This window comes from Mustela nigripes, chromosome 8, assembly GCF_022355385.1.
Source record: "Mustela nigripes isolate SB6536 chromosome 8, MUSNIG.SB6536, whole genome shotgun sequence".
NCBI lineage: Eukaryota > Metazoa > Chordata > Mammalia > Carnivora > Mustelidae > Mustela > Mustela nigripes.
The window spans coordinates 26,557,581-26,575,806 of record NC_081564.1 but is presented as its reverse complement, the minus strand read 5'-3'; the positions used below and the strand labels follow the sequence as shown (position 1 = coordinate 26,575,806).

Below are 18,226 nucleotides of genomic sequence, written 5' to 3'. Positions count from 1 at the left end.
GGGCTGGGCTGCCGCCTCCCAGGTAACATTTGATTTTCCTCAATTCCCTAGGGCAGCCACCTTCACTGAGGCGAGGAGCAAAAAGGTATTTCTCTCCAGGGATCCTGAACAGCAGGAGGCGGATGCTGAGGGCAGACTCAGCCCTCTCTGAAAACCTGAGAGGGAAAAGACTCACGTATTTGCTTCCCAGGAGGACATCGCTCTCAGAATAGTTGGCAGAGGAGAAAGAGGTGTCCTAGGAGGGTAGGGTGAGCTGGGCACAAACCCAAAAGGAGTCTGGACAGAAGCAAATCCCACATCCGGTTAGGGGGGCCAAAGCTTTGCACTCCTCCGGAGTCCCTGAGCTGGAGTGGGGCTGATCCAGGGCCAGGGTGCTGCTGTTGCTCTAGAAAAGGAGAGCTGAACCCCACCACCCCCAGGTTCTAGTTATCAGACAACTGGGTGTGGAGACCCTGGGAGGTGCTGGGGACCCACTCCTGCCTTCCAAGAGCTCAGAGACTGCTTCTGTTTGCCTGCCGGCAACACCGTTGCCGTGAGTCGTGAGCTTTGGGTGCCCGGGTCCGAGTACCCACCCTGTTGTAAAAGGGGGAAACAGATCCAGGAAAGAGAAGCAAGCACGGTCCAAGCCATGTGGTGGTGAGTTCATGCCAATGTTGGCATCGGATCTCTGTGTTGACCTGGCTCTAGGGTCTGGACCCGCCCGAAGGGTGGACTGGAGGGTACACCTCCCTCCTCCTTGACCCCGGCCCACCACGAGAAATCTGACCAAGCCCCTCACTCCTGGTTAAGCCTGATGAGACTCTGGGCCCATGTGAGCTTTCTGCCTTGCACTCAGGTACCTACGTCCCAAAGAGGAGTAGGGAGGACAGATCTGAGGGGCCTGCCTGCTAGCCCAGGTGAAGGACGAAGAGAAGCCCTGACTGCAGAAGGGTGAGCTGTCAGTGCCGAGCACCTTGCACGTGAACCAGAAGAAAGAGGAAGAAGTGGCTTTCAGGGGCAGCTACCGTCAGTCTCACTGCTGGTGGTGTCCTGCCTGGGCCATACAGCTCCCATCCCCGCCAAGAGCCCAGCGGCCACGGGTCAGTCTCCCTTGCCTTGATGCTGCTCACACTTGTGCTAGATGCCAGCCTCCCTGATTTACGCAGCTCTGCTCTCTCACTAAGTGCTGCCTGCCAGGGATGGCACCTGCCCACGCCTCACTGGGCCCCTCCTGGGGTGGCTCTCGGTGAGAGAGGGAGGAAGGAGAGAATCCTTCTAGCTGAAGACAAGCAAGCCCACAAACTGCTTGTACCTCCCGCTCCTCCTCCTTTTTAAATCCTTAAATCTGGTCATACGTGTTTCCGACACTATTCAAAAGTTTGCCTTTACCAAAGACTTAACATGAGTCCTGAAAACATGAGTTTTCAGTAACCAAAATAGACCTGAAAAAGATTTTCGCTTCACCAATGGTGACAGCCTCTTCATTTTACAGCATTTCAGCTTACAAGAGATTTCACAGGAATGTTCCACCTTCAGATAGGAGGTGAAACCTCGAACTGTTTTTCACGGAGAGAACACTCAGGAGGAACCAGATCTCTCCAGACAAAACGATCTCTCTCACCGGTCTCCTCAGCTGGGGACCCCAAGCTGACAAGGGTGTAGGGAAAAGAAGGCATGTCCTGGACACGACCCACCACAATGGGAAAAGAGATGGCCAGTTGAGGCGAGCAGCCTGGCAACTCCACCTGGACACCCTGCTTTGGGGACTGGGTTTTAGGGTCAACACCCTAAAAGGTATCATGTTTCCTATGTTAGGCTGAACAGGAGGCACAGTCTCCTAAGGACCAGAGAGGGCTCCAACATCCCCTTCGCCAGTGGGGGGGCTGGCGCACCCTGACTGTCCCCGGGTTGGCTCACCTCTCCCTTCTTCACGGTCATGGACTGCCGCCGGGGCGTGATCTCCTCGTTGATGCTGGACAGGAAGTTCTGTGAGATACGGAGGGCATCCTGCAGCAGAGGGTGGTCGGGGTGGCTGGAGGGCGTGTGCTTCAGCAAGTCCTGTGTCAGGTGAGGAGACTCAGGTCAGAGGGAGCCCAGCCCTGGCACCCACCATGGTGTGCAAACTGCAGACACAGGCCAGGCAAACCCAGGACAGCTCTCCGACGGGCCAGGGCTAGGCGGGCAGTGCCTGCCAAGCACCATCCCATAAGCAGGTCCTAAACCTAGCATGGTCCCACAAGTCCATGCTGTATGCAAGCTGCCAACAGAGGCTCCTGCTCTTGGGGTTGACCCTGTCCACCTAGGCCCATGACATTCTGGGCTGGACGATTCCTTGTGGTGGGGGCTGTCCTGTACACTGTAGGACATCAGCCCTCCCCAACCCCAGCCTCTACCCACTAGATGCTGGCGCTCCTCCTTGGCAGTTGGGATGAGAAACAGTCTCCGACATTGCTGCATGTCCTCTAGGGGGCAGAATTGGCCTTGTCCAGGACCTCTGGTCTGTGCCAGTTCAGGAGAAAGCACCTGGCCTTCCCTGCTCCTCCTGCTTTAGAGAAGAGTCTAAACCTCTTTAGAATACAGATGGAAACGTTGACTCCTTCTCCACTAGGAATGCAAGTAATTCATGTAGAAGGTCAACAGCTCCTTGGTTCAGAAAAACCAACTCCCCTTAGCTTTCAGATCTCCTCTGCTGAGATGAAATAAGCCTGGAGGAAAGCTCTGGTGCTCATGGTCCCAGAAACCCCATGCCACCTCTGAGTGGTTCTGGCTTCTTCCTGTCAGGACGCTTGGAAAGGGGACAGATAAAGGTCTCGGAGGCTCTGTTCAACAGGCCACCAGCCAGAGCCTTCTACACCATGCCTCTCATCTCCCTCTTTATCAGAAGATAGTGAGGAATTATGAAATGTGCACTTAAGGGGCGCCTGGGAGGCTGTCGTTAAGCATCTGCCTTTGGCTCAGGTCATGATCCCGGGGTCCTGGAATAAAGATCCACATCAGGCTCCTTGCTTGGCGGGAAGCCTGTTTCTCCCTTCCTCATCCTGCTTGTGTTCCCTCTCTCACTGTCTCTTAAGAAATATCTTAAATAAAATCTTAAAAAAAAAAAAAACGATTTAAGAAATGTGCACTCTGGGTGCCTGGGTGGCTCAGTGGGTTAAGCCTCTGCCTTCGCCTCAGGTCATGATTTCAGGGTCCTGGGATGGAGCCCTGCATCGGTCTCTCTGTTCAGCGGGGAGTCTGCTTCCCCACCACTGCCTCTCTGCCTGCTTGTGATCTCTGCGTGTCAAATTAAAAAAGAAAAAAAAAAGTGCACTCAACAGAATACTACACCGCTTAAATTCTATGGGGCAGAGCTGTTTGGGCTGAAGTGGGACAATCTCCACCACATCGTATCAAAAAAAAGCGAAGGGTGGAATGATACATATAGCAGGATGTCTTCTATGTAATCAAAAAAGATGTTCCCATATGTCGGTATGTGCATGAAAGAATTCCCGTGGTGGTGGGGACGAAGCAGGCAAGGAAATGGAAAAAAAAAAAAAAAAAAAAAAAGGCTGGGCGCCTGGGTGGCTCAGTGGGTTAAGCCTCTGCCTTTGGCTCAGGTCGTGATTCCAGGGTCCTGGGATCGAGCTCCGCATCGGGTTCTCTGCTCGGCAGGGAGCCTGCTTCCTGTCACCCCCCCCCCCCACGCCTACTTGTGATCTCTGTCAAATAAATAAAATCTTTAAAAAAAAATGCATGTACAATTTGCTTTAAATATAAGTGAAGAGGGTCACCTGGGCAGTAGGACTAGGGGCCATTTTCATCTTCCCTGCTGCCTTCAGGAGCAGCCCCAGTGAGGCGGGCCCTCCCCACGCTCCCTCTCCCCAGGCTGGGAGGCAGCGGTCATCCTTGGGGCCCTGCAAGGCATCTACTCTCAGTGCCTTGACCCCGCCTACCTTGGAGGCCCTTCTTACTTGGGACAGGATGCTCCCACCTGGCACCTCCTCTTCAAGAGCACCCAGGCCCCCCTGCGAACCTGCTTTGTCCCCCCTCACCTCCGTGTGAGCCTCTCATTTCTAACATCATCAATAAAGGTGTGTGGCAGGAACAGGGGTAAGGGGTGGGCAACACTGATGAACATCAGAAGCCAAGAACCCCAGGGTTGAGATGGTGGGGGACTCACATGCAGGACCAGTGTGCTGCGGGTCACCCGGTCCACAGGCTTGTAGAGCAGGGCTGCAGAGAGATGGGCAGGGTGAGAGGTGGCCACGCACAGAGAAAGCAGCCCCAGACCACCCGCCTGCCTGTACTTGTGGGAAGGGCTTGGGTAGAGAGAGCAGCCCTGGGAACCAATCCATACCCAGAGACAAGCGCCAACTCAGAGCACCTAGAAGACTGAGCCCATGGCTTTGAGCTTTCGGTCTGTGACGTTAAAGGCTGAGCGCAGCGCTACTGGTCAGAACCCAAGCTGATGTCCCTCCCCTTGGAGCTGGGGAACCCATGAGCACCTGGTGCACATGGGCTGATGAGGGTCCCAATCATGGCAGGAGACCGGCTCTCCGGCTTGGAGGGTCTCCTGGGAGCAGACCAGCATGTCACTTGCAAGGCCCATTCCTGCGCAGTTTGGAGCCCCGACTTTGAGGACAGTGGAAACTTACTCGGGTGCCGACACAGTTCTTGGCTTTGTAAGTGTTTTCAGACACCTGGCCTCCAGCAACACAGGAGCCCTGGCCAGCCTTGGCAGCCCCCACTTCCCCCCACTTCTCCATCAGGATGGCGAGCCCAGCCCATGACGGGCGCAGATGCGCACGTGTGTCCTGACATATGTCAGGTGCATTTCCTCACGTGACTCCCACCACTACCGTAAGACATGCGTCATTAGCCCCATTTTACAGATGAGAAGCTGAGACTCAGAGCACGGTGAAGCTCTGCTTGGAAGAGCCAGGTCTGCTGTTTTCTGGAAGTGCAATTCTTCATGCTATCCTAACAACTGCAACCAAGAAGTGACCTATCAGTGCTGAGGCTGCTTTCTGCCCAGAGTGAAGAGGTTGGACACACGGGCCTAGGGGAGCCTGACAGCTCTAGCTTTCCCCCTGCTTGGCCATGTAGGACCTATGGTTCCAGCTCAGTTCCTTTCATTCTATATCTGTCCTGTCACTTGAAAAATGGGAACATAAAATCCTCCTTACAGGGCCGCTGGGGACAACATGATGACATTTTAAATGCCCAGCAGTGCCTGGTTTATGGGTGTCTGCAAACTCCTACCGTCCTTCCTGGTTGCTACCTGACCATGTCCTTCACCACTCAGCACACCCAGTGCTGCTTTATCCCTGTCTCCGCTCTATTAGAAGTCTGGAACAGCAAAGTCGCTGGAGGGTGACCCAACAGGGTGCCCTGTTTGCTTTTCTAGCAAATGCCCCATCGGCTCATGGCAGCTGCCCCCACAGGCAGCACGAAGAGGCCTCAGCCCAGAGAACTCACTTTCCAAAGAGTTCTTGGTCGTCTGGTCCTTGGCATCCTTGTTGCTTCTGGCTCTCAGGTTCTGCAAAGAGAAAAGCCCATTTTTACATGGGACAACTGAGGTAGCACTGAAGTGGCAGCAAGTCCAGTGGCCAGCAACCTTCTGCAGAAAACTCACCCTTCTTTCACTGCACCAAACCTTAGGGGAGGCAAGTGTTGGGGATGTGTGTATGTCCTGGACCAAAGCATGAAATACAGGGTGGGTGGAACACAAGGCCTGCCCTGGGCACCATGGTTCACCTGGGATTGCTGACATTCAGGGCCAGATATCTGGATTTGCTTACTGTGGGGGTGGGTCCTAGACATCATAGGACACGGGGCAGAAGCCCTGGCCCCCACCTATAGCAGCAGCATGCCCCCTCCTGTTGTGACAATCAAAAATCCCCAGGCATTACTCAGTCGTCTGTAGAGGACAAAATCACCCCTGGTCGAGAGCCTTAGACATACAGAAGCCTATAAAAACAAGGCAAACCACACTGTCCTTCCTTAACGCATGGAATCGCTTTCTCAGAGAAGTTAAACAGTGTGCAACAGGCTGGAGGGCTGGAAAAGCACTCACCTCTGGAAATGGCCAGGGCAGGCCCCCTCACCACTGAGACCCACGCTGGATTCCCCCTCCTCCCACCCTCTCCTGACTTCCCAAATGTACAGGCATACCTTGGAGATCTCGTAGGTTTGCTTCTGGATCACCACAAAGAAGGGAGTATTGCAATAGAGCAAGACCAGTGAATTTTCTTTTTTCCTAGGGCCTAGAAAAATTATCCTTACAGTATACTACAGTCTATTAAGTGTTCAAGAGCACTAGGTCTGAAAACAATGTACCTACCTTAATTAAAAAATACTTTATTGCTAAAGAATGCTATCATCTGAGCTCTCAGGAAGTCATATCACCAGAAATAGAATAACAATGGAAAAGTTTGAAATGTTGCAAGAATTACCAAAATGTGACACAGCGGGCAAATGCTGTTGGAAAAATGGTACCGAGAGACTTGTTCAACACACGGTTGCTGCAAACCTTCAGTCTGTAAAAAATGCAATATCTGCAAAGTGCAATAAAGCAAGGCAGGCCTGTAGTTTCTAACGAACAGGCACTATGATCCCCAGGAGGAGAGCAGAGCTTTTTGGTAGGTAGGTCATGTTCCCCACAACTGTATCAAAGGCATCATCGATTGGGTCCAACATACCCAGAGCAACGAGGATGTATGATCCCTGTGTACCTGGAATCACCTCCAGGAAGAAGCTATGGTTAATCCCACTACCAGGCTGCTGAACAAAAACGAAAACCAGCATGGGGACAGGAAGGGGCTCAGAGATGGCTTTCCCAACCTCTCGTGCTATATAGTCAATGTCTCATGACTAAAAATGATGGTATTTACAGCTCACTGGGGCCAAACTCCACAATGCACTTTGGTGTCTCTCTTGAGAGTTGAACGGTCCTCACCGTGATTATTCTTCTGTACGTCTGCCTCAGCAGTTCCCAAGGGGTGCGGGGGTGTGTGTGAGGGGGTGTGAGAGCAGAACACAAGCCCCTGCAAAACTCAGGGTCCATGCTCCCGTGAGCCTGGAGGAGCCCTCACAACACGTGCCCCTGGGCTGCACCACGCACACTGTGCAGAGGTAGGTCCAGGAGTCCTGCTTCAAGGAGACTTACACATCTGGCTTAATCCCACAGTTCTCAAACTTAACTTGACCCAGAGGCCCTTTTGCCAGAACTCTCAGTATGTCTCGTGTGGGAGCTGGCATTCCATGAAATCCCAGCTTGGGCAACTCTAGTCTAAGTGGATGCTGCTCTGGCTCATTTTCAGGACCAGGAGCAGATGAAGGGTCACCGCTCCACTGCTCCCCTTCCTAGAGGTGACCATCCAGTCCCCACATCTGAGCTCCCATCCCTGGAGTGCAACCTCTCATGGCCTGCTGCTTGTTTCCTTTGGTTTAGTTTTGCTCTGTGTCTCTGGGTCTCCTTCAAAAACATGGTGGAGAACCCAAGTGGATGCCACCTCCAAGGTACAAGCTTCATGAGGGGTCAGGGAAAGCTGTCTCTCTCCCAGCACCCCTGCCTCAGCTCAGAGTCCCATGGGACCACGTGATGCCTGGGTGGTGTCTCACCATTGCTTCCTCCTTCCTCTATAGGAACCTGTCTGGGTGGACTTGAACTTGGCCCCCTTTAATTATAGCCTGTTCTTAAAGGATTAGGTCTCTAATTTGCCAAGGTCACTCTGGATTCTGCACCAACACCCCAGCTGTTAGGGGTGGTAGGCTTGCTAAGTGAATGAGCTCAAGAAAGGTATGGCCTCATTGCTCTAGGCAAAGCAGAGCAGAGAGGGAGGGATGTCTGGAGCCAGCCTAGATAGAACCCTGGGTGCATGTAGCCTGTTACCAGCAGCACCAGGCAGGGAGTGCCTGTCCCCACAGGCTCTGGAGGAGCAGCATGGCACCCACTGCCACCATGAAAGATAATCAGCACCCACAATACCCTCCTCACGACAAATTACAAAATGGCACAAAGCCCCCAGAACAAAGCCAGGTATGACAGTCAGGGTATGACTGTCTCTCAGCAAGGGAGACCCCACTCAGTATCTATTTCTAGTTTCCAGTTATCTTTCTTATGCTAATTTCTCTCATGGACTGTTTCTGCCCAGAATCCTTGCTTAGCTGAGGGAAGGCAAGTCAGAGCTCGGAGGAGCTGGAGCCATCACAAGTAACAACAGGCCCAGAAAGAGGAAAATGTCACCCAACTGCACAGGGCAGACACAGGATGTGGAAAACCACCCCCAGAGCCTGGAGAGGCCTGTGCGGCAGGTTCTAGTCCAGGGGTGGCCTGCTTGTCCTCTCTGTATCCGAAGTGCTCTCTAGAGGCCCCTCATGCTAACACTGCAGGGCTCAAGGTTTCAGTGCTTGTGGAGCTCCAGCCTGGAGCTTTCTTCAGTCCCATACCCCTTATTAGTTGCTCAGTCTCCCTGGCAAGCGATGTTCCCCCAGAGCAACAGAGCACAGCACAGCTCCCAGGCTGCTTTCTAGTGACCAGGTGCCTCGTCAGCCCAGGACCCTCACATCCAGACCTCCGCTAACGAGACAAAACTATGGACACTCATTACTGCACACAGATGGCACAAGAGAGTGTGTGTCTGGGGCACTTGGCAGAGCCCCAGAATTGGGCCCTGGCCCTGGGGGACGCAGGGCTCTTGTGGGGCTGCTCCTCCTGTGTCCCCCATGCACAGGGCTGACAGAGATAACCCAGAAGCCTCTGGAAACAGAGCGGAGATTTATAGTCAGAACTTGGTCTGATGTGCCTTGTTCTCGCGGGTCATGATGTACCAACGACCGGCCCACGTCCCACCCGGGGGAGGTGGAGGGGTGCACCTGTCTGAACAGTGTCATGAGTACCTCAGAGATTTCTGCAAACTGAGCGTTGGCCTGACAGCACTTCTCAGCCGTTTCCATGGCAACTCCGTAGTTGTCTACAAAGGCTCGGTACACACCCAGCTGGCTGGCCTGCAGGGAAGAAGGAACAGTGTGGGACAGGTGCAGGGCAGGTGCCACTGCTGCTCATCTTTCTGAGAAATGGGCTTCTGTGCACCGCTCTGGAGAAAGCCCAGGGACAGCAGACAGAACAGAGCTGCAGTCACCTCACCTCTTCCTTGCTGTCGCCTCCCACCTGCTTCCCCTCCCCACGCACTGAGCATGCTCCCCCTTCCAAGTGACACGTTGAGAAGTGACTCACAGCCCCGAGCAGGTAACGGCTCCCTTCCACAGCTGCTGATTCCTCCCACTCTACTCATTTACACGGTGCCACCAGCACCGTGTAAAATGCACCGTCTAAAATGCAAGGCTGTCCCTGAGCATGGACAAGAGTCTACACAGGTGGGGTGGGGAGGCACTTTCACATTCTGGCCGCAGGAGGCCGTAGTGGATAGGGAGGTTGGCCCCCGGCTTGGGGTGGCTACAGTGCTCCACGCTTGTCTGATCCCTTCAGACACATAAGGCCCATGCAATCTAGCTGGCCTTGGAGAAGAGAGGCTCCCACTGTCTAGACATGAGCCCAGCCCAAACCTGGCAAGGGGTCCAGGTACCACAAGCCACACCTGGCATGTGGGAGACGTGCCGGCTGCCAGCTGCAAGGTGAGAGACATTTTATTTTTAATTTTTTAATTTTTATTTTTTAAAATTATTTTTAAAATTGACATATAATGTATTATTTGCCTCAGGGGTACAGGCCTGTACGGTCTTATAGAATTCACAGCACTCTCCATAGCACATACCGTCCGCATTGTCCATCACCCAGCTTCCTCATCCCTTCTCCCCAAGGTGAGAGGCATTTTGTCTTTTGTCAAACCAAAGGTATTAATAGAGGGTCTCTTCACATACCCTCCTGATCAGATACTCAACTGAGTGACAACTTCCATGGGTGTATGGGGGCGGGGGGAAAGCTGCCACCACCTCTGGGCCCCAGGTCACTTTCAGAGGCAGCTGAGGGAAAGCCAGCCCTCATCTTGTACCAGCACAGCAAGGCCTGGGGAGGGAAATGGAGGACCCCGGCGACCTGCTAGCCAGGATTTCCCACTGCAGACCAAGGGCTGGAAGCCTAAAGCTTTAGCTGATTCTGGTGTTTGTTCTGTGCTGAATGTGAATTTTGTTTTATATGCATTTGCATTTATATTGAATTTTACGTTTCTTCAGATGACAGTCCCAGATGCTGGGTAAGTCCTTGGCACGGTCTGGTCTCTGGCTCTGCTCCCTGTGGGGGCTGCATGGAGGCCTGGCCTGGCCCCTCCTGCACAAATCACCCTGACTGGTCACTCCATCTCCAAGTGCCAATCAGGACAAGAGTCAGACCCAGAGCACTTCCTTTTCTCCTTCCTCTGCGGCTCACTGAACGCCTCCCCCACAATGAAGACCTGTTTTAGGCACTGTACTGTCACTACAGCCGCAAATCTCTCAGACACAGTGGGGCCAGCAGCAGGAGAGATACACAATAAATAAGTCAACAAACACGTCATATAGCAGATGTCTGAGAACAGAGCTGGGGTTAAAAGCTATGGTGCTTTTTTTATCTGCTTCAGATAATGTGGTCAGGAGCCCTGAGGGGACATTACTGTCGACAGGCGTCACCTCAAAATTCCTATGTTGAAACCCTAACTCCCGGCACCTTAGAATGCGACTGTGTTTAGAGATAGGGCATAAGAGGCGATGAAGTTGTCGGGGCGGGTCCTAATCCGGTATGACTGGAGCTCTAATGAGAGATAAGTACACAGACTGAGGGACCCTCGTGAAGACACAGGGAGACTGCTGCCATCTGCGAGCCAAGCAGAAAGGCCTCAGGAAAGACCAACCCTGTCAGTGCCTTGATCTCGGACTTCCAACCTCCAGAACTGTGAGGAAATAGATTTCTGTTGTGCAAGCTGCCCAGATGAGCAGCCCTAGCAAACTGATATGAGGTCCAAGAGAGGAGAACCCCTTCCATACTTCTCCCTTTCCCAAAGGAGCTCACATCTTCCATGTGGCTTTTGCCAAGTGCCAAGCAGTCTAATCTCACACTTTTAGCCAACCCAAAATGGAGCCGGACCAGTAACGGGATTGATGGCGATCACGTGCCTCCTGACATGAGGCACTGAGGACACAGCATCACTGCTGTGGTTTATTCAGTTTTTGCCAGAAACACAGAACCTGAATCTATTCCTGAGGAAACCTCAGACAAGCCCAAACTGGCCAGTACCCTTCAAAAAAAATGTCAAGGCCATGAAAGACAAGCAAAGGCCAAGGAACTGGTATAGCCCGAAGAAAACAAAAGAGATATGAACACTGAGTCCATCTTGTGAGCTCCGATTGGATCCTGAATCAGAGAATGCAGGAGGCTACATAGAACGTGATGGGGGCGCCTGGGTGGGGCAGTCTGTGAAGTGTCCGACTCTTGATTTTGGCTTAGTTCACGATCTGTGTCTAGAGATCGAGCCTCATGTTGGGCTCGGTGCTCAGTGTGGAGCCTGCTTGAGATTCTCTCTCTCCCTCTCCTCTACCCCTCCCACTCGTGCTCTCTCTCTCAAATAAATAAATGAATATTAAAAAAAAAAAAAAAAAGAACACGATGGCTAACTTGGGAGAAGTCCGCATATGGACTGCGGACAAGGTAACAGTGCCTTACCACTGTGAAAGTTCCTGAATTTGATCATTGTACTCTGTGGTTATGGAAGAGCTTGTCTTTGTTTTTATCAAATACACAATGAAGTATTTGGAGGTAAAAGGGCAGATCTATCTGCAAGCTATTTTCAAACTATTCAGGATGTGTGTGTGTGTGTGTGCGCGCACCTATATAAAAATGAGAAACTCGGCAAAATATTACCAGTGGTGGCTCTGGCACATGGAAGTTCTTGAACTATCTGTGCACCTCTCTGGAAGCTGGAAATGATTAGAAAAACAAAAGAGTAGCCTGACAAAATTTGAGCCAGGAACAGACCCCAAGCAGCAGCACTAAACCCATCCATTCCCGCAGGAAGGGGAGGCAGGCTCACAAATCCCGGGGCAGAGAGGAGGTGCCGCGGCTGGGGCAGGGCATCACAGGCTCCTTCTGTCCCAAGACTTACCCAGCTGGGGAGCCTACTGGGGTAAAACGGAGCTGACTCCTGCTGTGCTGTCAGAAAGGGACAGGGGTGCCCCTGCACCCAGCTGCGCAGCACACACGAACACTCTTCATGGGCCTGGTTCCCGGGGCGTGATGTCCCGTGGCCACCCCACCTCTCTCCCTAGTCTGCTGCAGCGTCTGACCCACAAAGGTGGCTCAAGGACACCGGGGAAACCAGAGGAAACTTCCCAAATTCTGTGTTCATTGGACTATGACAATTTGAAAGACAAGTTTCTGAGCAATGTCAGAATGTTATTTGGGAAAGTGTATTGGGTGCAGTTTCTTCTCAACAACATGATTCTCGAGTTCTCAGGAGGGCTACAGGCTGAGCCAAATCTACTAGGTTTAAACCTGTGGACACTGCACACAGAGAGAAACGGGGGAGGGGGCACTTTGGAGATGGTGGGGCTGCATCAACACGGCCTCCCATTTTCTGGCTAGAGGAAGAAGGGTCTCATGTGGTAGGAATCTGAATTAAAAAAAGTGAAAAGTTTCCTATGTTTCTTAATCTTCGCTTCGGCCTAGAATCTGAGGTGTCTGCAGCCCAGGGCAGTGGAGAGAGGGGACTGCCAACAGGAAGGCCACACCTTGGAGCAAAACACTCAAGCCCAGGTGTGAGCTAAGGCAAGGACTGGGTCTGGACCGCTGGGAATCTGGGCAGCCCAGTGGGGGCGTGCTCTGCCTGTGACCTTGGGCCACCTCTACCCTTGGAGGACTGGTTTCCCTTGGGAGGGGGAAGGCTCCAGGTCAAAAGATATGCTCAGGGGGCCCAGACTGAACTCAGCTCAGGTTAGGGATCCTCAGAGGGAGAACCTTCGTCACAGGGGTCTGCCTGGCACCTGCCATCAGTGACACTCCCAGGACAGCTGCTGGGCTCTCCTACCCAGATGCCTATCTTCCACAGCCTCCTCCTGGAAAGACCGACCAGCTCCATGCATCAGACCCGCAAAGGAGGCAGGGGCTCCTTTCCACAAATGTTGGAACCACACATGTTGGAAGATATCGATCAGACAGCTCTCATCTGAGTTTTCTCTTTCCATCCAGAGGTGCCTTAACTGTTTCCTCCCACTGGACAAGTTTTACCTCACCCACATCTTGGTTGAAGAAGCACTTTGAACTAATTCTTGCCCCAGATGCGGCCTGGCTTGTGACAACCTCTTTCATCAGATTGCTAGGTTTTATAGGTCCCATTGAGTTTTTAAAAGCCATATCCTTGGTTTCTTGGGTCCTGTAGTCAGCAGAGGGCCACAGAGGCCCCTGACCTGCCTTCACAGTAGACCCCTTCTGTCCTGAGAGGGTGCTTCTGCCTCTGGGACCTGAACCAGGACCCACAGCCACCTCTGCCAAAAAGATTCCTCGTCCATATGGGCTCAGTAAGCCCCTTCAGAAATATTTCTTCTGTCATCCAGCCAGCATCACCTGTGTCCTTCAGGTTATGGCGCCTGAAGGCAGCAGGAAAAGCACTCCTTTTGGAGATAACCCGATGTTGCAGTCCCAGCAAGTTACCCACAGTTCCTCTACCTTCTCACCCCCACAGTGGTAAGGACAGGAGCTGCCTTATCTGGCTGCCTTAGCTCAGGTGGGACGGGCACCTGGGGACCTCCTTGCACCCCACTACTTGGAGCCAGACTACCTTTCATTTCGAGGCTGTGCCTGGGTCCAGGCTCTGCAGTCACAAAAAGAACCAGTCTTGATTTCTACAAAGCATGAGGGTGTCATGTTCAAAGTCAGCATCAAATCGCCTCCAGGTTCTGAAAACAGCTGGTGGTAGGAGCTAAGGGTCACACAATGGCTTGTCTCCTGACCCCACCCCACCCCTCCAGGGCCCTCCTTCAGGCTCTAGGGCCACTTTTTCTACTACTTTAATATTTAATGAGCATGTCCCTCCTCCATAGGCCACTTAAATAAAATTCTCCAGGGGCGCCTGGCTGGCTCAGTTGGTACAGCATGTGACTCTTGATATTGGGGTCATGAGTTCAAGGCCCACGTTGGGTGTGGAGTCTACTTAAAATAAGGGTTCTGTATCCCAGAGCCCTTGGCAACACACACCAGCAGGTCAAGGCAGAGGCTTGACCCCTGCAGAGTTGCGAACTCCGGGAAGGAGGCTATGCACCTGTTTTGAGTCACTCACCAGCTTCTGGAAGAGATCACCCACTCGCTGCTGGTGGCTCCACTGCTGCACGCGGGGGGAGAGCCCATCATAGAACTCCTTATGGATCTCGTAGAGCTCAGGCACTTTGAAGAAGATGGTCTCGATCTGCTGGCTCGTCAGCACAGGCTGAGAGGTGGTGGCTGCAGCCTTCAGAGGCTTCATGGGCTGGAAGAGGGCACAGGAGAGGCAGCAAAGGTGACCCATGAGGGTGGCACTGATGAGAGGGCTCACCATTTTTCAGGTGTATGGTATGACCACAGAAAATCACGGTTATGTGCCATATGAGCTTTTCTTTTTAAATTCCCACTAAAAATAAAAATTCAAAGCCAGCTTGCTTTGGCACCTGTCTTACGCTTGTATCCACCACCCCACGGGGAGGTCCAGCTTCTACAGAGGTGGAATGACCCTCCAGGGAGGGTGCCGCCTTCTGACTGGTGCCCTGGGGTCTGGGACCTGGCTCGGCCCCTACTCCCTCCTCACCAGCAGCAGGGCCTCCAGGTGGCTCAGGTAGGTCTCCTCGCTAGCCAGGATTCCAGACAGGACCCATTTCCTCATTTCCATGCCCTTTTCCAAGTCCAGCTCGCTCTGCAGGAGAAACAGACTGAGGTCAGACCTGGGGGATGATGCCTGAGGTGGCCCCTCTAAGAGAGGAAGGCCTGTTTATTAACAGCCTGAGATCAAGCCTCTGGGAAAGTCTCTGTGGGGAAATAAAGGGAAGCATGGGGGCCTTGCCAAGCCCACCACTTGCTCATGGCCACAGTAAATTCTGGAGGGTCACCCAGCAAAGCTGAGGGCCACCCTTGGTCTGACGATGGGAAACGGGCAGTGTGAAGTGGAACAGTCAGGGCAAGGCCCCCCACTCTGTGGTACTTTGTCACAGTGGCCCAGTAACCCAACACCAAAGCTGATGCCAAAGGCAATGAAGTCTGCTCTGACTTCCTGCCCACTCCTCCCAACGCATTCCCCGACCCCCAGTGAAGGACTTGGTATCAGAGACGGCTGTGTCCACAGCCTGCCCATGTTCTGATGAGCCCCACTGTAGTCCACAGAAAGTGACAGACATCCCTGCCTGTTCTGCCACTAGTTTCCCACCTGCAGATGAACATGAGCAACCATACCGCGGCAGCCCCTGGGTGTAAAACCAGACGGTTATCCCTACGGTCCACTTTCTGGAACCACTCAGGGGAGATCAGGAGTCAGGGCTCCTGACTCGGCCCTGCTGACATCCAGGGCTGCAGGATTCTATTTTGGATGCTGGGGGGGCCTTGTAGGGTGTTGGGCAGCACCCTCTCCTACCCCTGGCTGGGACAGCCACAAATGTCTGCAGATGTTGCTACATGTCCTCTGGGGCCAAATCACCTCTACGTGAGAACCACTGGGTTCCAGGAAGGACCTAAAGCCAGCTCAAGTTTCACTGTGTCTCTAAAAAGCCTAGAATCAGAACCCTTCAGCATAGTCCCTCTGTGTGCCCCCAACCCTGCTGCCCTTTCCACTTCCCTGGCCTGGCAGAAGGGAGGCACTGTGTGGTATAGATGGCTGGCCCAGTGGAAAGCACCCAGGGACAGGAGTTGGGGGACAGAGCCACAGAGCAAGGCCTGCCCGGGGAGCACCATGGTCTTAGGCAACTGTGCTCCTGCCCTGGGCATCAGCTACCTGGGTGTAAACTGGGGAAGGAAGATGTGATCCCCAAGCCCCATCTGCTTCTGCTTTCTGGGTCCCTGGGGCTTGTATCACATCCTCACTGCCCACTTGGACCATCCTAATAGTCTTCCTAAACCAGCACTTTGCTCTGGGAATCCCTTAGTGTGCATGAGCTAGGTGCCTGCATATGTATGTACATGTGTGCATGCCCAAGTGTGTATGTGGACTCAAGCATGTGTAGGGGGCAGCCACCATGATCATGGCTAAGCATCACTCCAGGGAAAGAACACTCAGGTCCCGTCCCCCTCAGAAGGCCCTCTCCCCCAGGGCACACTGGGCAGTGGCTCCACAGGCAGAAAGCTCGAGGGCATACTGTGCCTGATCTTGGAACTTTCTGTGCCAGCATAGTGCCTGGAACACACAGGTGCTCCAGGAAGACACAATGAACACACAAACCCACGAAGGGATCCAGAACTCCTGGCTGGGGCCTCCTTCAGGCTGTATCTCTGAGAAGCTCTGAGTGCTCCTTCTGGAACCCCTATGTGTTTGACAAGCCAGAGCCAGTATCCAGAACTGTCAGCTTAGCCCATTCCAGGGCCTGGGGTGCAGCACATGGTGCACGGACATGCAGGGTAGGGGACCGTGACACCTCCTTTCACCTCAGCCCACGAAGGTCACAACATGAATGGGGGCAGCATGCTGGAGAAGCAGCTCTCAGCTACCCCTGAACATGCTTCCCACCGTGTCCAGGTGCCATGTGTGCCCCAAACAAGGGAAGATGTAGAGGTGAAGGGGACAGCGGGCTCTTTGAGCAGCAGCAGGCGCCCACCCCGCCCTGCTGTGTCCTAAGGAACAATCCTGCTACTGTGAGCACGGTGGGGGTGCTGTGGGCAGCGGGGGTTGGGGGTGGACAGGACATGGAGGAGCCCCACCCAGCATGAGATGCTGGTGCTCACGTGGATGGCGGTGCGTCTCATTCCCACCCACACAATTTGGAAAGCTGGGAGGAAAAAGAGCGCAGGCAGGATGGCGCCAACACCAGCTCTCTCCGTTCCGAAGGGCGTGGTCAGCTCAGGGGACCGTCTGGCCGGGGGAATGTGCTGGCCTGGGGAGAAGACATGGGTGCGAACACCTCTCTGTGGACCAGGAATCATCTCCTGAGCTCCGGCACGGGGCTGGGGGCTGACAAGGATGGCTCAGAAGCCAGCCAACTGCACCTTAAAGGAAAGGGCAGGAAAGAAACACAGAAGATGAGGGAACAAAGGGCAGGGCCAAGGCCAGGGTTATTTATAAGCCTGCTCTGGGCTCGTGCCAGTTCTGGAAAGGGCACATGAATCCAGTCAGGATTATGATGGTAGGGAGATCTTGGTGGAGAGGAAGCCAGACGAAAAGGGCAGCTGGAAAAAGGCAGCGGCCAGCTGGAAGGCTTCTGCCAGGGAGGGGGTGGGGGCAGAGAAGGGAACAAGCCACACAGATCTGGGGCCAAAAGAGCAGATAAAAACAAACTGGGCATGACAAGGGGGAAACCCAGAGGGACCTGGGTGAACAGAATCTCCACCAGATCCACAAGGGCAGGAGCTGGAAGAGAGTGGCAGGAGTATGGATAGCAGGGCAGAATTCAGGGAATATACTTTACCCCCAGCCCCAAGGTGGCGGGGTGGCAGGCTGATCAGGGTATAAAACCCCAGCTATAAGGGGCGCCTGGGTGGCTCAGTGGGTTAAGCCGCTGCCTTCGGCTCAGGTCATGATCTCAGGGTCCTGGGATCGAGCCCCGCATCGGGCTCTCTGCTCAGCAGGGAGCCTGCTTTCTCCTCTCTCTCTGCCTGCTTGTCATCTCTCTCTGTCAAATAAATAAATAAAAAATCTAAAAAAACAAACAACAACAACAACAAAAAAAACCCAGCTATGGAAGGGGTGGACTGCTCCCAGCTGGGAGCTGGAAGCCAGTTTGCTGGACAAAGGACACTTGTCTTTCTCTCTGGCAGGGGCCATGCCTTCACTGGCAACAGGGCTGGCAGAAGTCCTGGAGCCCAGCCAGCAGAGGGCCAGTGGCTGGCCTCTGCGTAAGAACCCGAGCTTGGGGGGATCCTGGCGCCCCAGAGTCCTCTGAAGAAAGAGTGCCAACATCCAGTATGATTTGTGCCTGCCCCTGGATAAACCACCCTTCGAGGGCCCTCAGGAGAAAGAGGACAGGTGGGCTGGCCAAACTCCTGCTGTCCCCAGCTCTGCCAGGAGGACAGATGTGAGCAAACAGTATCCCTGGATAAGCCAGGACCCAGAGCTGGGCTGTGTGGCCAGGATGAGCCACAGGAGTACAGGCATGACTTATCCTCCTGTGCTTG

At 53.6% G+C, this 18,226-nt stretch overlaps 1 protein-coding gene across 1 annotated transcript in view; it reads right to left on the bottom strand.

Annotated features, from left to right (window-relative positions):
• BCR (BCR activator of RhoGEF and GTPase) overlaps window positions 1-18,226 on the bottom strand; it is a 121,422-nt gene that overhangs the window by 37,397 nt on the left and 65,799 nt on the right. The window contains exons 3-8 of the mRNA XM_059408941.1: window positions 14,724-14,828; window positions 14,223-14,408; window positions 8,860-8,967; window positions 5,437-5,497; window positions 4,139-4,191; window positions 1,897-2,037 (exon numbers count right to left, since the gene is read on the bottom strand). Coding sequence (XP_059264924.1) covers window positions 1,897-2,037; window positions 4,139-4,191; window positions 5,437-5,497; window positions 8,860-8,967; window positions 14,223-14,408; window positions 14,724-14,828 — 654 coding nt within the window. The remainder of the gene's footprint in view (window positions 1-1,896; window positions 2,038-4,138; window positions 4,192-5,436; window positions 5,498-8,859; window positions 8,968-14,222; window positions 14,409-14,723; window positions 14,829-18,226) is intronic.